Source organism: Dendrobates tinctorius, unplaced genomic scaffold (assembly GCF_039654945.1).
Source record: "Dendrobates tinctorius isolate UK_male_01 unplaced genomic scaffold, ASM3965494v1 ptg000054l, whole genome shotgun sequence".
NCBI classification, from domain to species: domain Eukaryota; kingdom Metazoa; phylum Chordata; class Amphibia; order Anura; family Dendrobatidae; genus Dendrobates; species Dendrobates tinctorius.
In genome coordinates this window covers 4,708,242-4,726,063 of record NW_027361722.1, presented here as the reverse complement: position 1 = coordinate 4,726,063, position 17,822 = coordinate 4,708,242, and the positions used below count along the sequence as shown (strand labels likewise).

The following is a 17,822-nucleotide window of genomic DNA, read 5'->3' as shown; positions in this document are numbered from 1 at the left end:
TTCCGTTACAAGTGAAGCTTTTCGGGATTTGTAGTCCAGTCAGGCGCTGCCGTCTATCTGAGAGAAGTAGGGGGTGGATGTGAAGAACTACAACTCCCAGCATGCATCTGCGTCTTTGCACCTCTGCCTGCAGGTGAGCCCGATGGGGGACTGGAGGATGCTCAAAGGGACCGGGGACGCCATGAGAGCCGGGAACCACGAGCGGCAGCTGCACCTCAAGCCGGAGCTGTACCGGTGGAGGCGGCAGAGCACCGAACCCAAGACGAAGGTCAGAGCCTGGGACTAAAGCCGAGTACTGACACCAGCGTTATCCACGTGCTGCAGCGAGCTGAGATACAGCACACGTGACAGAATTAGATACACGGCCCAGTATCACACAGGAGAGGATTAGATACACGGCTCAGCAGTCAGTATCACACAGGAGAGGATTAGATACACGGCCCAGTATCACACAGGACAGGATGAGATACACGGCTCAGCAGTCAGTATCACAGGAGAGGATTAGGTACACGGATCAGCAGTCAGTATCACACAGGATAGGATTAGATACACGGATCAGCAGTCAGTATCACACAGGATAGGATTAGATACACGGCTCAGCAGACAGTATCACACAGGATAGGATTAGATACACGGATCAGCAGTCAGTATCACACAGGAGAGGATTAGATACACAGCTCAGCAGTCAGTATCACACAGGAGAGGATTAGATACACGGATCAGCAGTCAGTATCACACAGGAGAGGATTAGATACACGGATCAGCAGTCAGTATCACACAGGAGAGGATTAGATACACAGCTCAGCAGTCAGTATCACACAGGAGAGGATTAGATACACGGATCAGCAGTCAGTATCACACAGGAGAGGATTAGATACACGGCTCAGCAGTCAGTATCACACAGGATAGGATTAGATACACGGATCAGCAGTCAGTATCACACAGGAGAGGATTAGCTACACGGCTCAGCAGTCAGTATCACACAGGAGAGGATTAGATACACGGATCAGCAGTCAGTATCACACAGGAGAGGATTAGATACACGGATCAGCAGTCAGTATCACACAGGAGAGGATTAGATACACGGATCAGCAGTCAGTATCACACAGGAGAGGATTAGATACACGGATGAGCAGTCAGTATCACACAGGAGAGGATTAGATACACGGCTCAGCAGTCAGTATCACACAGGAGAGGATTAGATACACGGCTCAGCAGTCAGTATTACACAGGAGAGGATTAGATACACGGCTCAGCAGTCAGTATCACACAGGAGAGGATTAGATACACGGCTCAGCAGACAGTATCACATAGGATAGGATTAGATACACGGATCAGCAGTCAGTATCACACAGGAGAGGATTAGATACACGGCTCAGCAGTCAGTATCACACAGGAGAGTATTAGATACACGGCTCAGCATCACACAGGATAGAATTAGATACACGGCCCAGTATCACACAGGACAGGATGAGATACACGGCTCAGCAGTCAGTATCACAGGAGAGGATTAGATACACGGATCAGCAGTCAGTATCACACAGGAGAGGATTAGATACACGGCTCAGCAGTCAGTATCACACAGGATAGGATTAGATATACGGCTCAGCAGTCAGTATCACACAGGAGAGGATTAGATACACGGCTCAGCAGTCAGTATCACACAGGAGAGGATTAGATACACGGCTCAGCAGTCAGTATCACACAGGAGAGGATTAGATACACGGATCAGCAGTCAGTATCACACAGGAGAGGATTAGATACACGGATCAGCAGTCAGTATCACACAGGATAGGATTAGATACACGGCTCAGCAGTCAGTATCACACAGGAGAGGATTAGATACACGGCTCAGCAGTCAGTATCACACAGGAGAGGATTAGATACACGGCTCAGCAGTCAGTATCACACAGGAGAGGATTAGATACACGGATCAGCAGTCAGTATCACACAGGAGAGGATTAGATACACGGATCAGCAGTCAGTATCACACAGGAGAGGATTAGATACACGGATCAGCAGTCAGTATCACACAGGAGAGGATTAGATACACGGCTCAGCAGTCAGTATCACACAGGAGAGGATTAGATACACGGCTCAGCAGTCAGTATCACACAGGAGAGGATTAGATACACGGCTCAGCAGTCAGTATCACACAGGAGAGGATTAGATACACGGATCAGCAGTCAGTATCACACAGGATAGGATTAGATACACTGTTATGATCTGATCTTGTTGTTTCTGCAGGCGGCCTTTGACTATGACAACGTGGAGCATTGGATTAAGGTACGGACCCTGCAGGCTTCAGATGTCAGCAGAGGCTCGGATGCAGATGCTACACTTCCATCTTTTCTCTCTGTCCCCTGTGTATATAGACCGTGGTGCTGTATACTCCTGGCTGCTCCGTGTATATAGTCGCCACATAATGGGAGCGCTGCAGCCGCTGATCTGGGGCCGGCTCCTCGGGGCCACATAACGGCTTCCAGGTTCTCATCCAGAAATATTCAGAATTAAGAATCCTCCGTGGTTGATACTAGCAGCCATTAATCAACCACTGAGGATTCTTAACTCTGAAGATTTTTCTATCTACTGCTGAACGCGGCACAGAGACTTATAGATTCTCATCCAGACACTGTTCTCACATCGCGCAGACGCTGAACTATTCTCTGTGATTGACAGCTCAGTAAAGTGGATGTGATTTCACTTGTGTCCTCAGTGTGCGGAGAGGCTGAACTGTGCGGCTCTGGGACGGTTTTCTCCCGAGGCTTCTATGGGGGAGATGTGTGGTGACGCAAAAAAAACCCCAAACAACAAAATTATATGAAATCTGCACCAAAGAAACATAATAAAAAAAGAGGAAAACACAAAAAAAGCAAAAATGCCGCAATCATAACGGATTATTGTTGTGTATGCGGATAGTTACAGCAGGTGAGAAAATAACCTGGTGAGCGCCACCTGCTTGACACACAGGCTCACTACACCACACAGTATCCCTGTAACTTTGTTGTTTATTACTGCCCCTTGTGTCACATTTATTACTGCCCTGTGTTACGTTTGTTACTGTCCCTTCAACCCTCTGTGTTGCGTTTATTAACAACCCCTCCCAAGGCCCTGTTGCCTCCCCATGTGATGCCCGCATGAGAACCCTATCGTGTCCCCTCCCCATCTTGTATCGCCTGTGTCTGATGTGCTGAAGCTCGTCCTTTGCTAATTCTCACTTCTCCTGTATAGCGCGTGGAGCAGGCATCAGAATTTGCTGTATCTGAAGTGTTTTCACCCAAGAAGCCCACCCAGCGTGCCCAGAAACCCCCGCACCCAGCGCTGACCCTGCAGTCTGTGGATCAGCTGCACGACCATGACGATGCTTATACTGAAGGTAACGTCCCGGGAGGAGACTGAAGGATCAGAGCTGTATGGACATTACAGCTTGTTGCTAGGTTTCTGTTTCTTTTCCTTGGTTTGGAAACCATCAGCATGCTGCTGCTGTTGATGCATCTTTTGGTTTTATTTTGTGTTTCTATTAGTCCTTTTATGATGTATTATTGTCCTGCTGTGAATGAGCAGAGAAATATCCAATGGAGATACGGTACAATCAGAATGTTTGGCCGTTGTTCATGGGGGTCACTTATCCTGGTGGTCTTACCTGCCATTGTTAGAGTAATTATTAATTTATAATCTCCACCGACAGCAGCTTCATGGAGGTTTCCAGGCAGCAGCACAGTTTCTTTCTACACTGTACAAGAAAGGAGGATCATATAACTATGGATGGTGGGGATGTACTTTGGTGACTTTAATATTTAACTCTTCAGCCCAGGATCTGCTGAGCGGGTGGTTGAGCAATAAGCTGAAAGTAGAGCTTGCGAGCGATGATGACAATGATCCCGAAGTGGACATTATGGAGCCAGCAAGACCGTCCCCTCCAGAGTTCATCAAGTATAGCAGATTTGACGGTAAGATGATGAGGGAAATTATTGGGGTACCGTAATGGGGCCTAACCTAACCTCAACAACCCACAGGCTGTCTTGTGCCTAGCTAGACAATGTGATGCACTATGTATATTATGGACTGTAAGGGGGTCTAACCTCACCCCTTAATGTCTTCTATACAGTGATTTTTTTGTGTGTGTTTGTGTTTGGGGCTGTGTAAGGGAACCACATAGCAGCACATGGAATCCATCCTCAGCTTAGTACCATTGTCGGCTACAGTCTTTCCCTATGTTGGCTAGCTGCACAATACAAGGCCATGTAGTATTTTTGGGCACTATAATGGGGTCTGACATCCTCCCTTTAATCACAGCTTCCATGTATACAGTATTAATGTAATTTTTTATGTGGGCCTGATCAGGGGAGAGACACACTGCTGCCATCCACGTTCTAGCGCATCCGCCATAGTCCTCTGTTTTGGCTAGCTGCTCACGGTCAGAGACCTTTAGGCCTAGAAATAAGCATTACACAATTTATTTCATGCATCTTGCAGATCTCTATAATTATCTGGAGAAAGAAACAGAGAGCGCAAACACTCAGGACTTCCTGCAGACACTTTTAGAGAAGGAAGTGGCGGATTCTGGGATATTGGAAAGTCTCAAGAGTGAGAAAATAAAGAACACAACACAAAAAGACCTGCGAGTCACCATGGAATTGAGACACCAACAGGTGCGGTGAAAAATCACACAAATTACTTCCCCAAATTTCCCCCTTTATATTATTGGCTTCTACCCCATTGAGTAGCGGACGTTCCTCTGACCCATGCTGTACACTGCAGCTTTGCTTTATAATTAAGTGACTCTAGCTTGGATGCGTTGTCTGTTGGGAGTTTAAGTAAGTCTAAAATCCACCTCCCATTTGGATCTAAGCTCTATCTCTGTCCCTCCTCTATGCTTTACACTGCAGCACTGCTCGGTAAATCTTGCATTGTAGAGGTTCATATAATCAGAGAAATTTCCGGACTTGCATAACAGCATTTGCCGAAAAAAATGAAGAGATCCAGAAAAAATTATATTAAAATGACATATTTATTAATTAGACATAAAAATTAGAAAAATAAGAGAAAATGCCCAGTAGGAGGCGCACATATGCCCTCACAGTAATAATAATGAGGCATGTGTAGGTAATGGAAGTCAGATATGGAAAACAATTAAAGAGCTATAATTAACTCCATAAATCCTCACAACCATGAAAAAGGCCAATGTATTTAATAAATAAGGTACAGCGGCAACATGACCACTAAGTCTAAGTCGTTATACCAATATAAGCGAACAACTAATAACCCAGTGAGCCAAATGAGGATAAATAAGCCATAAGTAACATTACCTAGACGCTGTGAGCACAAATAGCGGTGGGCGCTGCAGCCTCCTCCACCCCAACGTGCGTTTCGCAACAAGCTTCTTCCGGGGGCGTGTGGTGGAGGAGGCTGCAGCGCCCACCGCTATTTGTGCTCACAGCGTCTAGGTAATGTTACTTATGGCTTATTTATCCTCATTTGGCTCACTGGGTTATTAGTTGTTCGCTTATATTGGTATAACGACTTAGACTTAGTGGTCATGTTGCCGTTATACTTTGTTATATACTTTTATTGGTATAGGGACTTAGACTTAGTGGTCATGTTGCCGCTGTACCTTATTTATTAAATACATTGGCCTTTTTCATGGTTGTGAGGATTTATGGAGTTAATTATGGCTCTTTAATTGTTTTCCATATCTGACTTCTATTACCTACACATGCCTCATTATTAGTACTGTGAGGGCATATGTGCGCCTCCTACTGGGCATTTTCTCTTATTTTTCTAATTTTTATGTCTAACTAATAAATATGTCATTTTAATATAATTTTTTCTGGATCTCTTCATTTTTTTCGGCAAATGCTGTTATGTAAGTCCGGAAATTTCTCTGATTATATGTATCTTGGAAGTGCCAGATCCTAACTATTTATTGGACAATTCTAGTGTAATAATTGTAGAGGTTCAGTCCATCAATGAATTGTTTATGCGATAATCAGCCGTCCCACATACAGGATCATAACGAGATGTCGCGTGATTTGCGCAGGTGAAGGAGAACCGGGCTCAACGGCAGAGGGAGATGGAGCGGCGGAGGCAGGAGCTGGCGCTGAAGAAGTCTGTTCTGTCAGAGGCGCAGCTGCTGCTGCAGGAGGAGAACAAGCAGAAAGCGCTGAAGGCCAAGAAGGAGGAGGAGGAGATCCAGAGAGAGATGGTGAAACTGCGCAAAGAGATGGGCGCGCGTCGGAGAGTGATGGAGGAGGCGAGGTGAGCGTAAGAGTGTGACCCCCATGACACTACTCCGTACTGACAGCCGCCATACATGACATCTATCCACAGGCTTCACCCAGCTCTCCCAGACACCTGAGTGGCACATTAGATACGTATCTGAGTCCATGCATGTTTATGGCAGTCATTCAAGGACCTGGGAAAGTTGGGTGACTGCCATAATGGCGGCTGTATTAGCTGTCACTCAACTTTCCAAAGACTCTCAGATCCATTCTGTTCTCCTTACTGGAGGTTTCTTGTCTTTGTAGAGAGGTGAAGAGGCAGGAGCTGCAGAAGAAGAAGGAGCCGGCACAGCCAGCGTCTCAGGAGCCGGAGAGGAGACTGGCGAAACGGGAGAAGATCCAGGAGCTGCTCCATCAGATCTACGCTGAAAACCACAGGGTGAGAGGGCCACAGCAAGTAATCTATTGCTCCCTGCTATCTGCCTCGTCATGCTGGGGGGAGACTGCCTAGTGTTCCCTGCTATCTGCCACTTCATGCTGGGGGAGACTGCCTTGTGTTCCCTGCTATCTGCCACTTCATGCTGGGGGGTGACTGCCTAGTGTTTCCTGCTATCTGCCAATTCATGCTGGGGGGAGACTGCCTAGTGTTCCCTGCTATCTGCCACTTCATGCTGGGGGGAGACTGCCTAGTGTTCCCTGCTATCTGCCACTTCATGCTGGGGGGGGAGACTGCCTAGTGTTCCCTGCTATCTGCCACTTCATGCTGGGGGGAGCCTGCCTAGTGTTCCCTGCTATCTGCCAATTCATGCTGGGGGGTGACTGCCTAGTGTTTCCTGCTATCTGCCAATTCATGCTGGGGGGAGACTGCCTAGTGTTCCCTGCTATCTGCCACTTCATGCTGGGGGGAGACTGCCTAGTGTTCCCTGCTATCTGCCACTTCATGCTGGGGGGAGAGACTGCCTGGTGTTCCCTGCTATCTGCCACTTCATGCTGGGGGGGAGACTTCCTAGTGTTTCCTGCTATCTGCCACTTCATGCTGGGGGGAGACTGCCTAGTGCTCCCTGCTATCTGCCACTTCATGCTGGGGGGAGACTGCCTAGTGCTCCCTGTTATCAGCCACTTCAGTGACGGAACAGGAAGGGGCTTGGGAACATTTCTAATTATTGTGCTGATTACAGGCGGCTCTCCCCGGACCCTGGCGCCCCCTAAACACATTAGTGGGGTCATTATTCCTGATTCTTGTGCTCACGTCTCGGCAGTGTCTTCAGAATCACTTCTCAGCCTGGTACAAGCTGGTCCTGGAGCGCAGGGTGAAGATGGGGAAGGCACGGGCCCTGGCCGACTGGAGGCTTCAGCTGAGGACGTTCCGGGCCTGGAGGGACCACGTGTGGTCAGGAAAGATGGAGCGGGAGACCCGACAGATGGAGAAGAACCTGAGGGATCAGAAACGGTGCGTGATCCTAGGAGGACACGTGTGAATGGTTGCACATACTTGTATCACTGTTCCCATCTATGTCCTGGGTGCTCTTACTCACTGACCGCAGGAAACTGCAGGCCGCCGCGGAGTGCTACAGCTATCGCCTCCTGCGCCGCTGCCTGATTGAATGGCAGCTCTGGTGTCGAGGCGAGAAGGAGAAGCGAGAGCTGGAAGCGCAGAAAGAGGAGACTAAGAGGAAGATGGCGGCTCTCCTGGATGCAGCCTCATCGGTCGGGGGGTGGAGACAGAGCAACGCAGAGCAGACGGAGGCGACTGTCCGCAGCCACGAGGCCACCGAGACTCGGGTAACTCCTCCTATCACCAGAAAGCTTAGTAATGGGGTCAGTTCATATGGAGCCGGACTGCAGGTGCTGAGACTAATCGCACTGGATTCACACTGCAGCTGCGTTATTTCAGGTCAGCGTTGACTTCCCTCAGAGCTGAAATCTTTTGATCTCATAGAAAGACTTTGTCTCTTTGTAGGTGGACACGAGCAGAAGCTCCAAGACCGAGGCTCCCGTCACATCCCACAAGACGAGCGCAGAGAAGCCAAAGGCTGGTCCCCGGCACGCCTGGCAGGTCACCCTGCAGCATGCGTCCCTCACTCCCGAAGAGCTGCAGCAGCATCGCAGCGCCCCCCAGGGGTCTCCCCACCACAGGAAGGTCCCCCCGTACGGGGAAAACTTTGAGAACCGTCACACTTTCCAGCAGAAGCTGATCGAGGAGCAAAGGCGGCAGCTGCAGGAGCAGAAAGAGATGATCCTGGGACTAATGGAGAACCAGAGACTGATGATCGCCAAGCGGGAAGCCAAAAACGCCACCGCTGTGACTGCAGAGCTGTCTGGGCCCAGGGTCACCCAGAGGACGGGCAGTGCGCCTCCTACCCCGAGCCGCCCGGCACGTGAGGCGCCTCCCAGGTACCAAACCTCTCATATTCAGCGCTGCTTTATAAACAAGCCGTGGTTTTATATCTGATCAGGCACGGCTGGGAGACAGTAAACGGCGGCCACGTCTGCTGCCAATATGTAGAATATGTTCATAACTAGATGATGTGTCCTTCAGGACTCCAGGAAAGCTGGGTGTCGCCTCCAGTGTGGACATCACTGCTGCCCATGTGTCCTGTCTGGGTTGTGTCTTCATAGATTGCCGCTATCATCTAAACCATCGGAACGGCCCAGTACAAGCCCCCCGCACAGCACCGCACCCTGGAGAAATGGCGGATCCTCCACCCCCCATCCTGCAGTGACTGGTAGGAACCAGAGGCTGGAGGGACCTGAACGGGGCAAATTCACAGGGAGGGAGGACTCGCGGTGTCGCGGTTGATGACGGGGAGGGAGGCTGCACGGTGTTGCAGTTGCTCACTGGGAGGACATGCATTGTTGCGGTTACTCACGAGGAGGACGCGCTTTGTTGTTGCTGATGAGGGAGGATGCGCAATGTCATGGTTGATGACGGAGAGGGAGGACTTGTGCTGTTGTGGTTGATGACGGGGAGAGAGGAAGCGCGATGTCACGGTTGATGACGGAGAGGGAGGACTCTCGGTGTCGCGGTTGACCGGGAGGGAGTACTCATGGTGTTGCTGTTGCTGATGGGGAGGGAAATGCGCGATGTCATGGTTGATGACGGAGAGCGAGGACTCGTGCTGTTGCGGTTGTTGACGGGGAGAGAGGATGCGCGATGTCATGGTTGACGGAGAGGGAGGACTCGTGGTGTTGCGGTTGCTGATGGGGAGGGAGGATGCGTGATGTCACGGTTGACAGAGCGGGAGGACTCGCAGTGTCGCGGTTAATGACGGGGAGGAAGGATGCGCAATGTCACGGTTGATGACGGGAGGGAGGACTCGCGGTGTCGCAGTTGATGGGAGGGAGGACTCATGGTGTCGCAGTCGATGACGGAGAGGGAGGACTCGCTGTGTTGCGGTTGATGACGGGGAGGGAGGATGCGCGATGTCATGGTTGATGACGGAGAGGGAGGACTCGTGCTGTTGCGGTTGATGATGGGGAGAGAGGATGCGCGATGTCATGGTTGATGACGGGAGGGAGGACTCGCGGTGTCGCAGTTGATGGGAGGGAGGACTCATGGTGTCGCAGTCGATGACGGAGAGGGAGGACTCGCTGTGTTGCGGTTGATGACGGGGAGGGAGGATGCGCGATGTCATGGTTGATGACGGAGAGGGAGGACTCGTGCTGTTGCGGTTGATGATGGGGAGAGAGGATGCGCGATGTCATGGTTGATGACGGGAGGGAGGACTCGCGGTGTCGCAGTTGATGGGAGGGAGGACTCATGGTGTCGCAGTCGATGATGGAGAGGGAGGACTCGCTGTGTTGCGGTTGATGACGGGGAGAGAGGATGCGCGATGTCATGGTTGATGACGGAGAGGGAGGACTCGTGCTGTTGCGGTTGATGATGGGGAGGGAGGATGCGCGATGTCATGGTTGATGACGGAGAGGGAGGACTCGTGCTGTTGCGGTTGATGATGGGGAGAGAGGATGCGCGATGTCATGGTTGATGACGGGAGGGAGGACTCGCGGTGTCGCAGTTAATGGGAGGGAGGACTCATGGTGTCGCAGTCGATGACGGAGAGGGAGGACTCGCTGTGTTGCGGTTGATGACGGGGAGAGAGGATGCGCGATGTCATGGTTGATGACGGAGAGGGAGGACTCGTGCTGTTGCGGTTGATGATGGGGAGAGAGGATGCGCGATGTCATGGTTGATGACGGAGAGGGAGGACTCGCTGTGTTGCGGTTGATGACGGGGAGAGAGGATGCGCGATGTCATGGTTAATGATGGAGAGGGAGGACTCGTGCTGTTGCGGTTGATGATGGGGAGAGAGGATGCGCGATGTCATGGTTGATGACGGAGAGGGAGGACTCGTGGTGTCGCGGTTAATGACGGGGAGGAAGGATGCGCAATGTCACGGTTGATGACGGGAGGACTCGCGGTGTCGCAGTTGATGGGAGGGAGGACTCATGGAGTCGCAGTCGATGACGGCGAGGGAGGACTCGCTGTGTTGCGGTTGATGACTGGGAGGGAGGATGCATGGTGTTGCAGTTGCTTACTGGGAGGACATGCATTGTTGTGGTTGCTGATGTGGGGAGGGAGGATGCGCGATGTCACTGTTGATGACGGAGGGAGGACTCGTGGTGTCACGGTTGATGACGAGGAGGGAGAATGCACGATGTCACGGTTGCTCACAGCGGGGGGGCAATGCTGACAACTTTCAGAAGCGGCTTTCTTGTGATTATCATTTCCATTGATTTTTTTTTTTCCTACTTTCTCATTGCAGCCATGGAGGAGAGAGCGGCACAGCGAGCAGAAAGGAGGCGATTACTGGAGGAGATGAGGAAGAGGCGGGAGGAGGAGAGGCTGGTGAGGAATCTTACAATTACCGGGTCTCCACATATATCTGTAAGGCGCCATTCACACAGCTGTGGGGGACAGCGCACGACCCCCAGAGGTCACAGAGCCGGTCACACTCCAGATATGTGATTGGGGATCCGTGAGCCTCGGTTGACACGCAGACAGCGGACATTGTGCTGCAGCGTCCATCTGCGTGTCGTCCATATTTGACAGATCCTTTGTAGACGGATGTGTGACTGTGGCCCTAGATGACGCTACGTCTCCCTCCTCACCTACAGGCGGAGCTGCGGGCGGCAGAGGAGCAGAGGCTGCAGTTGGAGTTGGCGGAGAAGGAGGCGCAGCTGGAGAAGAAGAGGGAGGAGAAGAGGCTGCAGAGACAGGTAGTGTTCCCCCCCCCACACCGCACCGGGCCCACCGCCTGATCGTAAGACGACCCGCACAGCCGCCATGTTGCTGACCGCTCATCCTGGTCACTTGATTTGCCAGAAAGAAGAGGAGAAGCAAAGGCGTTTGCAGAAAGAAGAGGAGCTGCTGCGGAGAGCGGAGCGGCACAATGAGCAGCGGCTGCTGAGGTCCTGCGGCCTGGCGCCCTGGAAGAAGCTGCTGGTGCAACGCAGTCAGAACGTGGAGGTAACGACAGAGCGCCGGTGGTGTCACAGGCGGACACGTCATCTTTTTCTACGGTTTGGAGGCTGCAGCTCCACCTCAGACATCATAGTATAATATCCAGCATGATGAACCCTCTATGTACAGTATACATGCTGCATTAATGGCTTCAGAGCTGCAATCCCCCAGGATGTGTTACTTGTTCAGTGTCCCCATGGAGATTAATGATGTATTTACTGTACAGACCCTGCATTATAGGAGCTCGGCTGTTCACAAGCTTACTCACTGTTTCCAATCCCAACCTAATCTTCTGCCATCTTTCCACCTTCCTCCTGTGCAGCGGGCAGAGTCTCATCACCGTCGTGCCCACCTGAGACGCGGCCTCCTCTGCTGGTCACAAGCAGCGAGGGAGCTCATGTCCAAGAAGGTCCGGCGGGCAGAGCAGCTGTGCACCACCTTACTCTTACGGAGAATCTTCCGGCACTGGCTGAAGGTGAGTTGTGCCCCGTCGCTCATGGCTCCACGAGGATCTCCTGGACATCCAACACTAAGGGAGAGGACCCCGAGCAACCAAGCAGGAAGGGACGCTGGTTAATGCAGACCTCCTGAACAGTGGACTGTCCCTTTAACTCCTAGCAAAAATGACTGCGATTCAGAAGCTCCTGCTCGGTTCTGTTACAGATGTAGCAGAGTTTTATGTCGCAGCCCCGGCCCGGCATCACTGTCATAGGGACCATAGTAATGCATGCCTCCATCTTCCAGTATAAGGACTACCTGTCCATCCAGGAGGAGAGAGCAGCGCGGCGCCACAAGGCGAATCTCCAGAGACGGACGTTCCTCTCCTGGCTGAACGTGGCGCAGGAGGAGAAGATGGCCATGTGGGAGAAGCAGAGGATGGCAGCAGAGCACAACCAAAGGTGGGTGCAGATGACAGAAGCTGCACTGTGTACGCAGCAGGGGGCGCCACAGCGGGGTATAGACAAATCTTCATTACTGCACCACACTGTCCTCCAGGAGAATCCTACTGAGCGCGCTCAGAACGTGGAGACGGTTCCCAGAGGAGATGAGAGCGCTGAGATTACAGGAGGAGCGAAGAGACGCGCTGAGGAAGAGGGTGGCCGAACTCCTCCCCGACTTCACTATGAAGAGAGAAATGTGAGGAGGAAGCAACCGACCTGGCGGAGCACAACCTCCATCATCTGCAGCAGGAGCTCCGCACAGCCGCCATCATCTGCAGCAGGAGCTCCACATAACCGCCATCATCTGCAGCAGGAGCTCCGCACAACCTCCATCATCTGCAGCAGGAGCTCCGCACTCAGGAGCGGGAAGCAGCCGACTGTAAAACTAACGAGACTTTACTAGAAAAAGAAGCTTCACATAAAGAACGTTTCTGTAAACGATCCCTAATTATTCACTGTGCAGTGGCTCCTCCAGCAGAATAGTGAGTGCAGCTCTGGGGTATAATACAGGATGTAACTCAGGATCAGTAATGTAATGTATGTACACAGTGACTGCACCAGCAGAATAGTGAGTGCAGCTCTGGAGTATAATACAGAATGTAACTCAGGATCAGTAATGTAATGTATGTACACAGTGACTGCACCAGCAGAAGAGTGAGTGCAGCTCTGGAGTATAATACAGGATGTAACTCAGGATCAGTAATGTAATGTATGTACACAGTGACTGCACCAGCAGAATAGTGAGTGCTGCTCTGGGTTATAATACCGGATGTAACTCAGGATCAGTAATGTAATGTATGTACACAGTGACTGCACCAGCAGAATAGTGAGTGCAGCTCTGGAGTATAATACAGGATGTAACTCAGGATCAGTAATGTAATGTATGTACACAGTGACTGCACCAGCAGAACAGTGAGTGCAGCTCTGGAGTAGAATACAGGATGTAACTCAGGATCAGTAATGTATGTACACAGTGACTGCACCAGCAGAATAGTGAGTGCAGCTCTGGGTTATAACACAGGATATCATTCAGGATCAGTAATGTATGTACACAGTGACTGCACCACAGAATAGTGAGTGCAGCTCTGGAGTAGAATACAGGACGTCATTCTGGATCAGTAATGTAATGTATGTACACAGTGACAGCACCAGCAGAATAGTGAGTGCAGCTCTGGAGTATAATACAGGACATCATTCAGGATCAGTAATGTATGTACACTGTGACTGCACCAGCAGAATAGTGAGTGCAGCTCTGGGTTATAATACAGGACATCATTCAGGATCAGTAATGTATGTACACAGTGACTGCACCAGCAGAATAGTGAGTGCAGCTCTGGAGTATAATACAGGATGCAACTCAGGATCAGTAATGTAATGTATGTACACAGTGACTGCACCAGCAGAATAGTGAGTGCAGCTCTGGAGTATAATACAGGACATCATTCAGGATCAGTAATGTATGTACACTGTGACTGCACCAGCAGAATAGTGAGTGCAGCTCTGGAGTATAATACAGGACATCATTCAGGATCAGTAATGTATGTACACAGTGACTGCACCAGCAGAATAGTGAGTGCAGCTCTGGGGTATAATACAGGATGTAACTGAGGATCAGTAATGTAATGTATGTATATAGTGACTGCACCAGCAGAATAGTGAGTGCAGCTCTTGGGTATAATACAGGATGTAACTCAGGATCAGTAATGTATGTACACAGTGACTGCAGCTCTGGAGTAGAATACAGGACGTCATTCAGGATCAGTATTGTATGTACACTGTGACTGCACCAGCAGAATAGTGAGTGCAGCTCTGGAGTATAATACAGGATGTAACTCAGGATCAGTAATGTAATGTATGTACACAGTGACTGCACCAGCAGAATATTGAGTGCAGCTCTGGAGTAGAATACAGGATGTAACTCAGGATCAGTAATGTAATGTATGTACACAGTGACTGCACCAGCAGAAGAGTGAGTGCAGCTCTGGAGTATAATACAGGATGTAACTCAGGATCAGTAATGTAATGTATGTACACAGTGACTGCACCAGCAGAATAGTGAGTGCAGCTCTGGAGTATAATACAGGATGTAACTCAGGATCAGTAATGTAATGTATGTACACAGTGACTGCACCAGCAGAACAGTGAGTGCAGCTCTGGAGTAGAATACAGGATGTAACTCAGGATCAGTAATGTAATGTATGTACACAGTGACTGCACCAGCAGAACAGTGAGTGCAGCTCTGGAGTAGAATACAGGATGTAACTCAGGATCAGTAATGTATGTACACAGTGACTGCACCAGCAGAATAGTGAGTGCAGCTCTGGGTTATAACACAGGATATCATTCAGGATCAGTAATGTATGTACACAGTGACTGCACCACAGAATAGTGAGTGCAGCTCTGGAGTAGAATACAGGACGTCATTCTGGATCAGTAATGTAATGTATGTACACAGTGACTGCACCAGCAGAATAGTGAGTGCAGCTCTGGAGTATAATACAGGACATCATTCAGGATCAGTAATGTATGTACACAGTGACTGCACCAGCAGAATAGTGAGTGCAGCTCTGGAGTATAATACAGGACATCATTCAGGATCAGTAATGTATGTACACTGTGACTGCACCAGCAGAATAGTGAGTGCAGCTCTGGAGTATAATACAGGACATCATTCAGGATCAGTAATGTATGTACACAGTGACTGCACCAGCAGAATAGTGAGTGCAGCTCTGGGGTATAATACAGGATGTAACTGAGGATCAGTAATGTAATGTATGTATATAGTGACTGCACCAGCAGAATAGTGAGTGCAGCTCTTGGGTATAATACAGGATGTAACTCAGGATCAGTAATGTATGTACACAGTGACTGCAGCTCTGGAGTAGAATACAGGACGTCATTCAGGATCAGTATTGTATGTACACTGTGACTGCACCAGCAGAATAGTGAGTGCAGCTCTTGGGTATAATACAGGATGTAACTCAGGATCAGTAATGTATGTACACAGTGACTGCAGCTCTGGAGTAGAATACAGGATGTCATTCAGGATCAGTATTGTATGTACACTGTGACTGCACCAGCAGAATAGTGAGTGCAGCTCTGGAGTATAATACAGGATGTAACTCAGGATCAGTAATGTAATGTATGTACACAGTGACTGCACCAGCAGAATATTGAGTGCAGCTCTGGAGTAGAATACAGGACGTCATTCAGGATCAGTAATGTATGTACACTGTGACTGCACCAGCAGAATAGTGAGTGCAGCTCTGGAGTATAATACAGGATGTAACTCAGGATCAGTAATGTATGTACACAGTGACTGCACCAGCAGAATAGTGAGTGCAGCTCTGGAGTAGAATACAGGACGTCATTCAGGATCAGTAATGTAAGTACACTGTGACTGCACCTCTGGAGTATAATACAGGACGTCATTCAGGATCAGTAATGTATGTACACAGTGACTGCACCAGCAGAATAGTGAGTGCAGCTCTGGAGTAGAATACAGGACGTCATTCAGGATCAGTAATGTAATGTATGTACACAGTGACTGCACCAGCAGAATAGTGAGTGCAGCTCTGGAGTATAATACAGGACATCATTCAGGATCAGTAATGTATGTACACTGTGACTGCACCAGCAGAATAGTGAGTGCAGCTCTGGGTTATAATACAGGACATCATTCAGGATCAGTAATGTATGTACACAGTGACTGCACCAGCAGAATAGTGAGTGCAGCTCTGGAGTATAATACAGGATGCAACTCAGGATCAGTAATGTAATGTATGTACACAGTGACTGCACCAGCAGAATAGTGAGTGCAGCTCTGGAGTATAATACAGGACATCATTCAGGATCAGTAATGTATGTACACTGTGACTGCACCAGCAGAATAGTGAGTGCAGCTCTGGAGTATAATACAGGACATCATTCAGGATCAGTAATGTATGTACACAGTGACTGCACCAGCAGAATAGTGAGTGCAGCTCTGGGGTATAATACAGGATGTAACTGAGGATCAGTAATGTAATGTATGTATATAGTGACTGCACCAGCAGAATAGTGAGTGCAGCTCTTGGGTATAATACAGGATGTAACTCAGGATCAGTAATGTATGTACACAGTGACTGCAGCTCTGGAGTAGAATACAGGACGTCATTCAGGATCAGTATTGTATGTACACTGTGACTGCACCAGCAGAATAGTGAGTGCAGCTCTGGAGTATAATACAGGATGTAACTCAGGATCAGTAATGTAATGTATGTACACAGTGACTGCACCAGCAGAATATTGAGTGCAGCTCTGGAGTAGAATACAGGACGTCATTCAGGATCAGTAATGTATGTACACTGTGACTGCACCAGCAGAATAGTGAGTGCAGCTCTGGAGTATAATACAGGATGTAACTCAGGATCAGTAATGTATGTACACAGTGACTGCACCAGCAGAATAGTGAGTGCAGCTCTGGAGTAGAATACAGGACGTCATTCAGGATCAGTAATGTAAGTACACTGTGACTGCACCTCTGGAGTAGAATACAGGACGTCATTCAGGATCAGTAATGTATGTACACAGTGACTGCACCAGCAGAATAGTGAGTGCAGCTCTGGAGTAGAATACAGGACGTCATTCAGGATCAGTAATGTAATGTATGTACACAGTGACTGCACCAGCAGAATAGTGAGTGCAGCTCTGGAGTATAATACAGGATGTAACTCAGGATCAGTAATGTATGTACACAGTGACTGCACCAGCAGAATAGTGAGTGCTGCTCTGGAGTAGAATACAGGACATCATTCAGGATCAGTAATGTATGTACACTGTGACTGCACCAGCAGAATAGTGAGTGCAGCTCTGGAGTAGAATACAGGATGTAACTCAGGATCAGTAATGTATGTACACAGTGACTGCACCAGCAGAATAGTGAGTGCAGCTCTGGAGTATAATACAGGATGTTACTCAGGATCAGTAATGTAATGTATGTACAGTGACTGCACCAGCAGAATAGTGAGTGCAGCTCTGGAGTATAATACAGAATGTAACTCAGGATCAGTAATGTAATGTATGTACACAGTGACTGCACCAGCAGAATAGTGAGTGCAGCTCTGGAGTATAATACAGAATGTAACTCAGGATCAGTAATGTAATGTATGTACACACTGACTGCACCAGCAGAATAGTGAGTGCAGCTCTGGGGTATAA

The 17,822-nt window shown here is 49.3% G+C and overlaps 1 protein-coding gene across 2 annotated transcripts; it reads left to right on the top strand.

The window, feature by feature from the left end:
• The first annotated feature begins 24 nt into the window (after positions 1-24).
• On the top strand, positions 25-13,064 carry CCDC191 (coiled-coil domain containing 191). 2 transcript variants are annotated; one of them, XM_073577060.1, is made up of 17 exons: positions 25-268; positions 2,248-2,286; positions 3,232-3,376; positions 3,810-3,950; positions 4,477-4,652; positions 6,041-6,258; positions 6,528-6,660; positions 7,481-7,671; positions 7,766-8,003; positions 8,182-8,615; positions 8,841-8,947; positions 10,985-11,067; positions 11,337-11,438; positions 11,545-11,688; positions 12,005-12,157; positions 12,427-12,581; positions 12,679-13,064. In XM_073577060.1, the coding sequence occupies exons 1-17, from the start codon at positions 143-145 to the stop codon at positions 12,821-12,823; spliced, it is 2,730 nt and encodes a 909-aa protein (XP_073433161.1). In that variant the 5' UTR covers positions 25-142; the 3' UTR covers positions 12,824-13,064. The 2 variants fall into 2 exon arrangements, with proteins under 2 accessions (XP_073433161.1, XP_073433162.1); XM_073577061.1 differs by lacking the exons at positions 25-268; positions 2,248-2,286 and adding an exon at positions 2,715-2,928.
• The last annotated feature ends 4,758 nt before the right edge of the window (positions 13,065-17,822 follow it).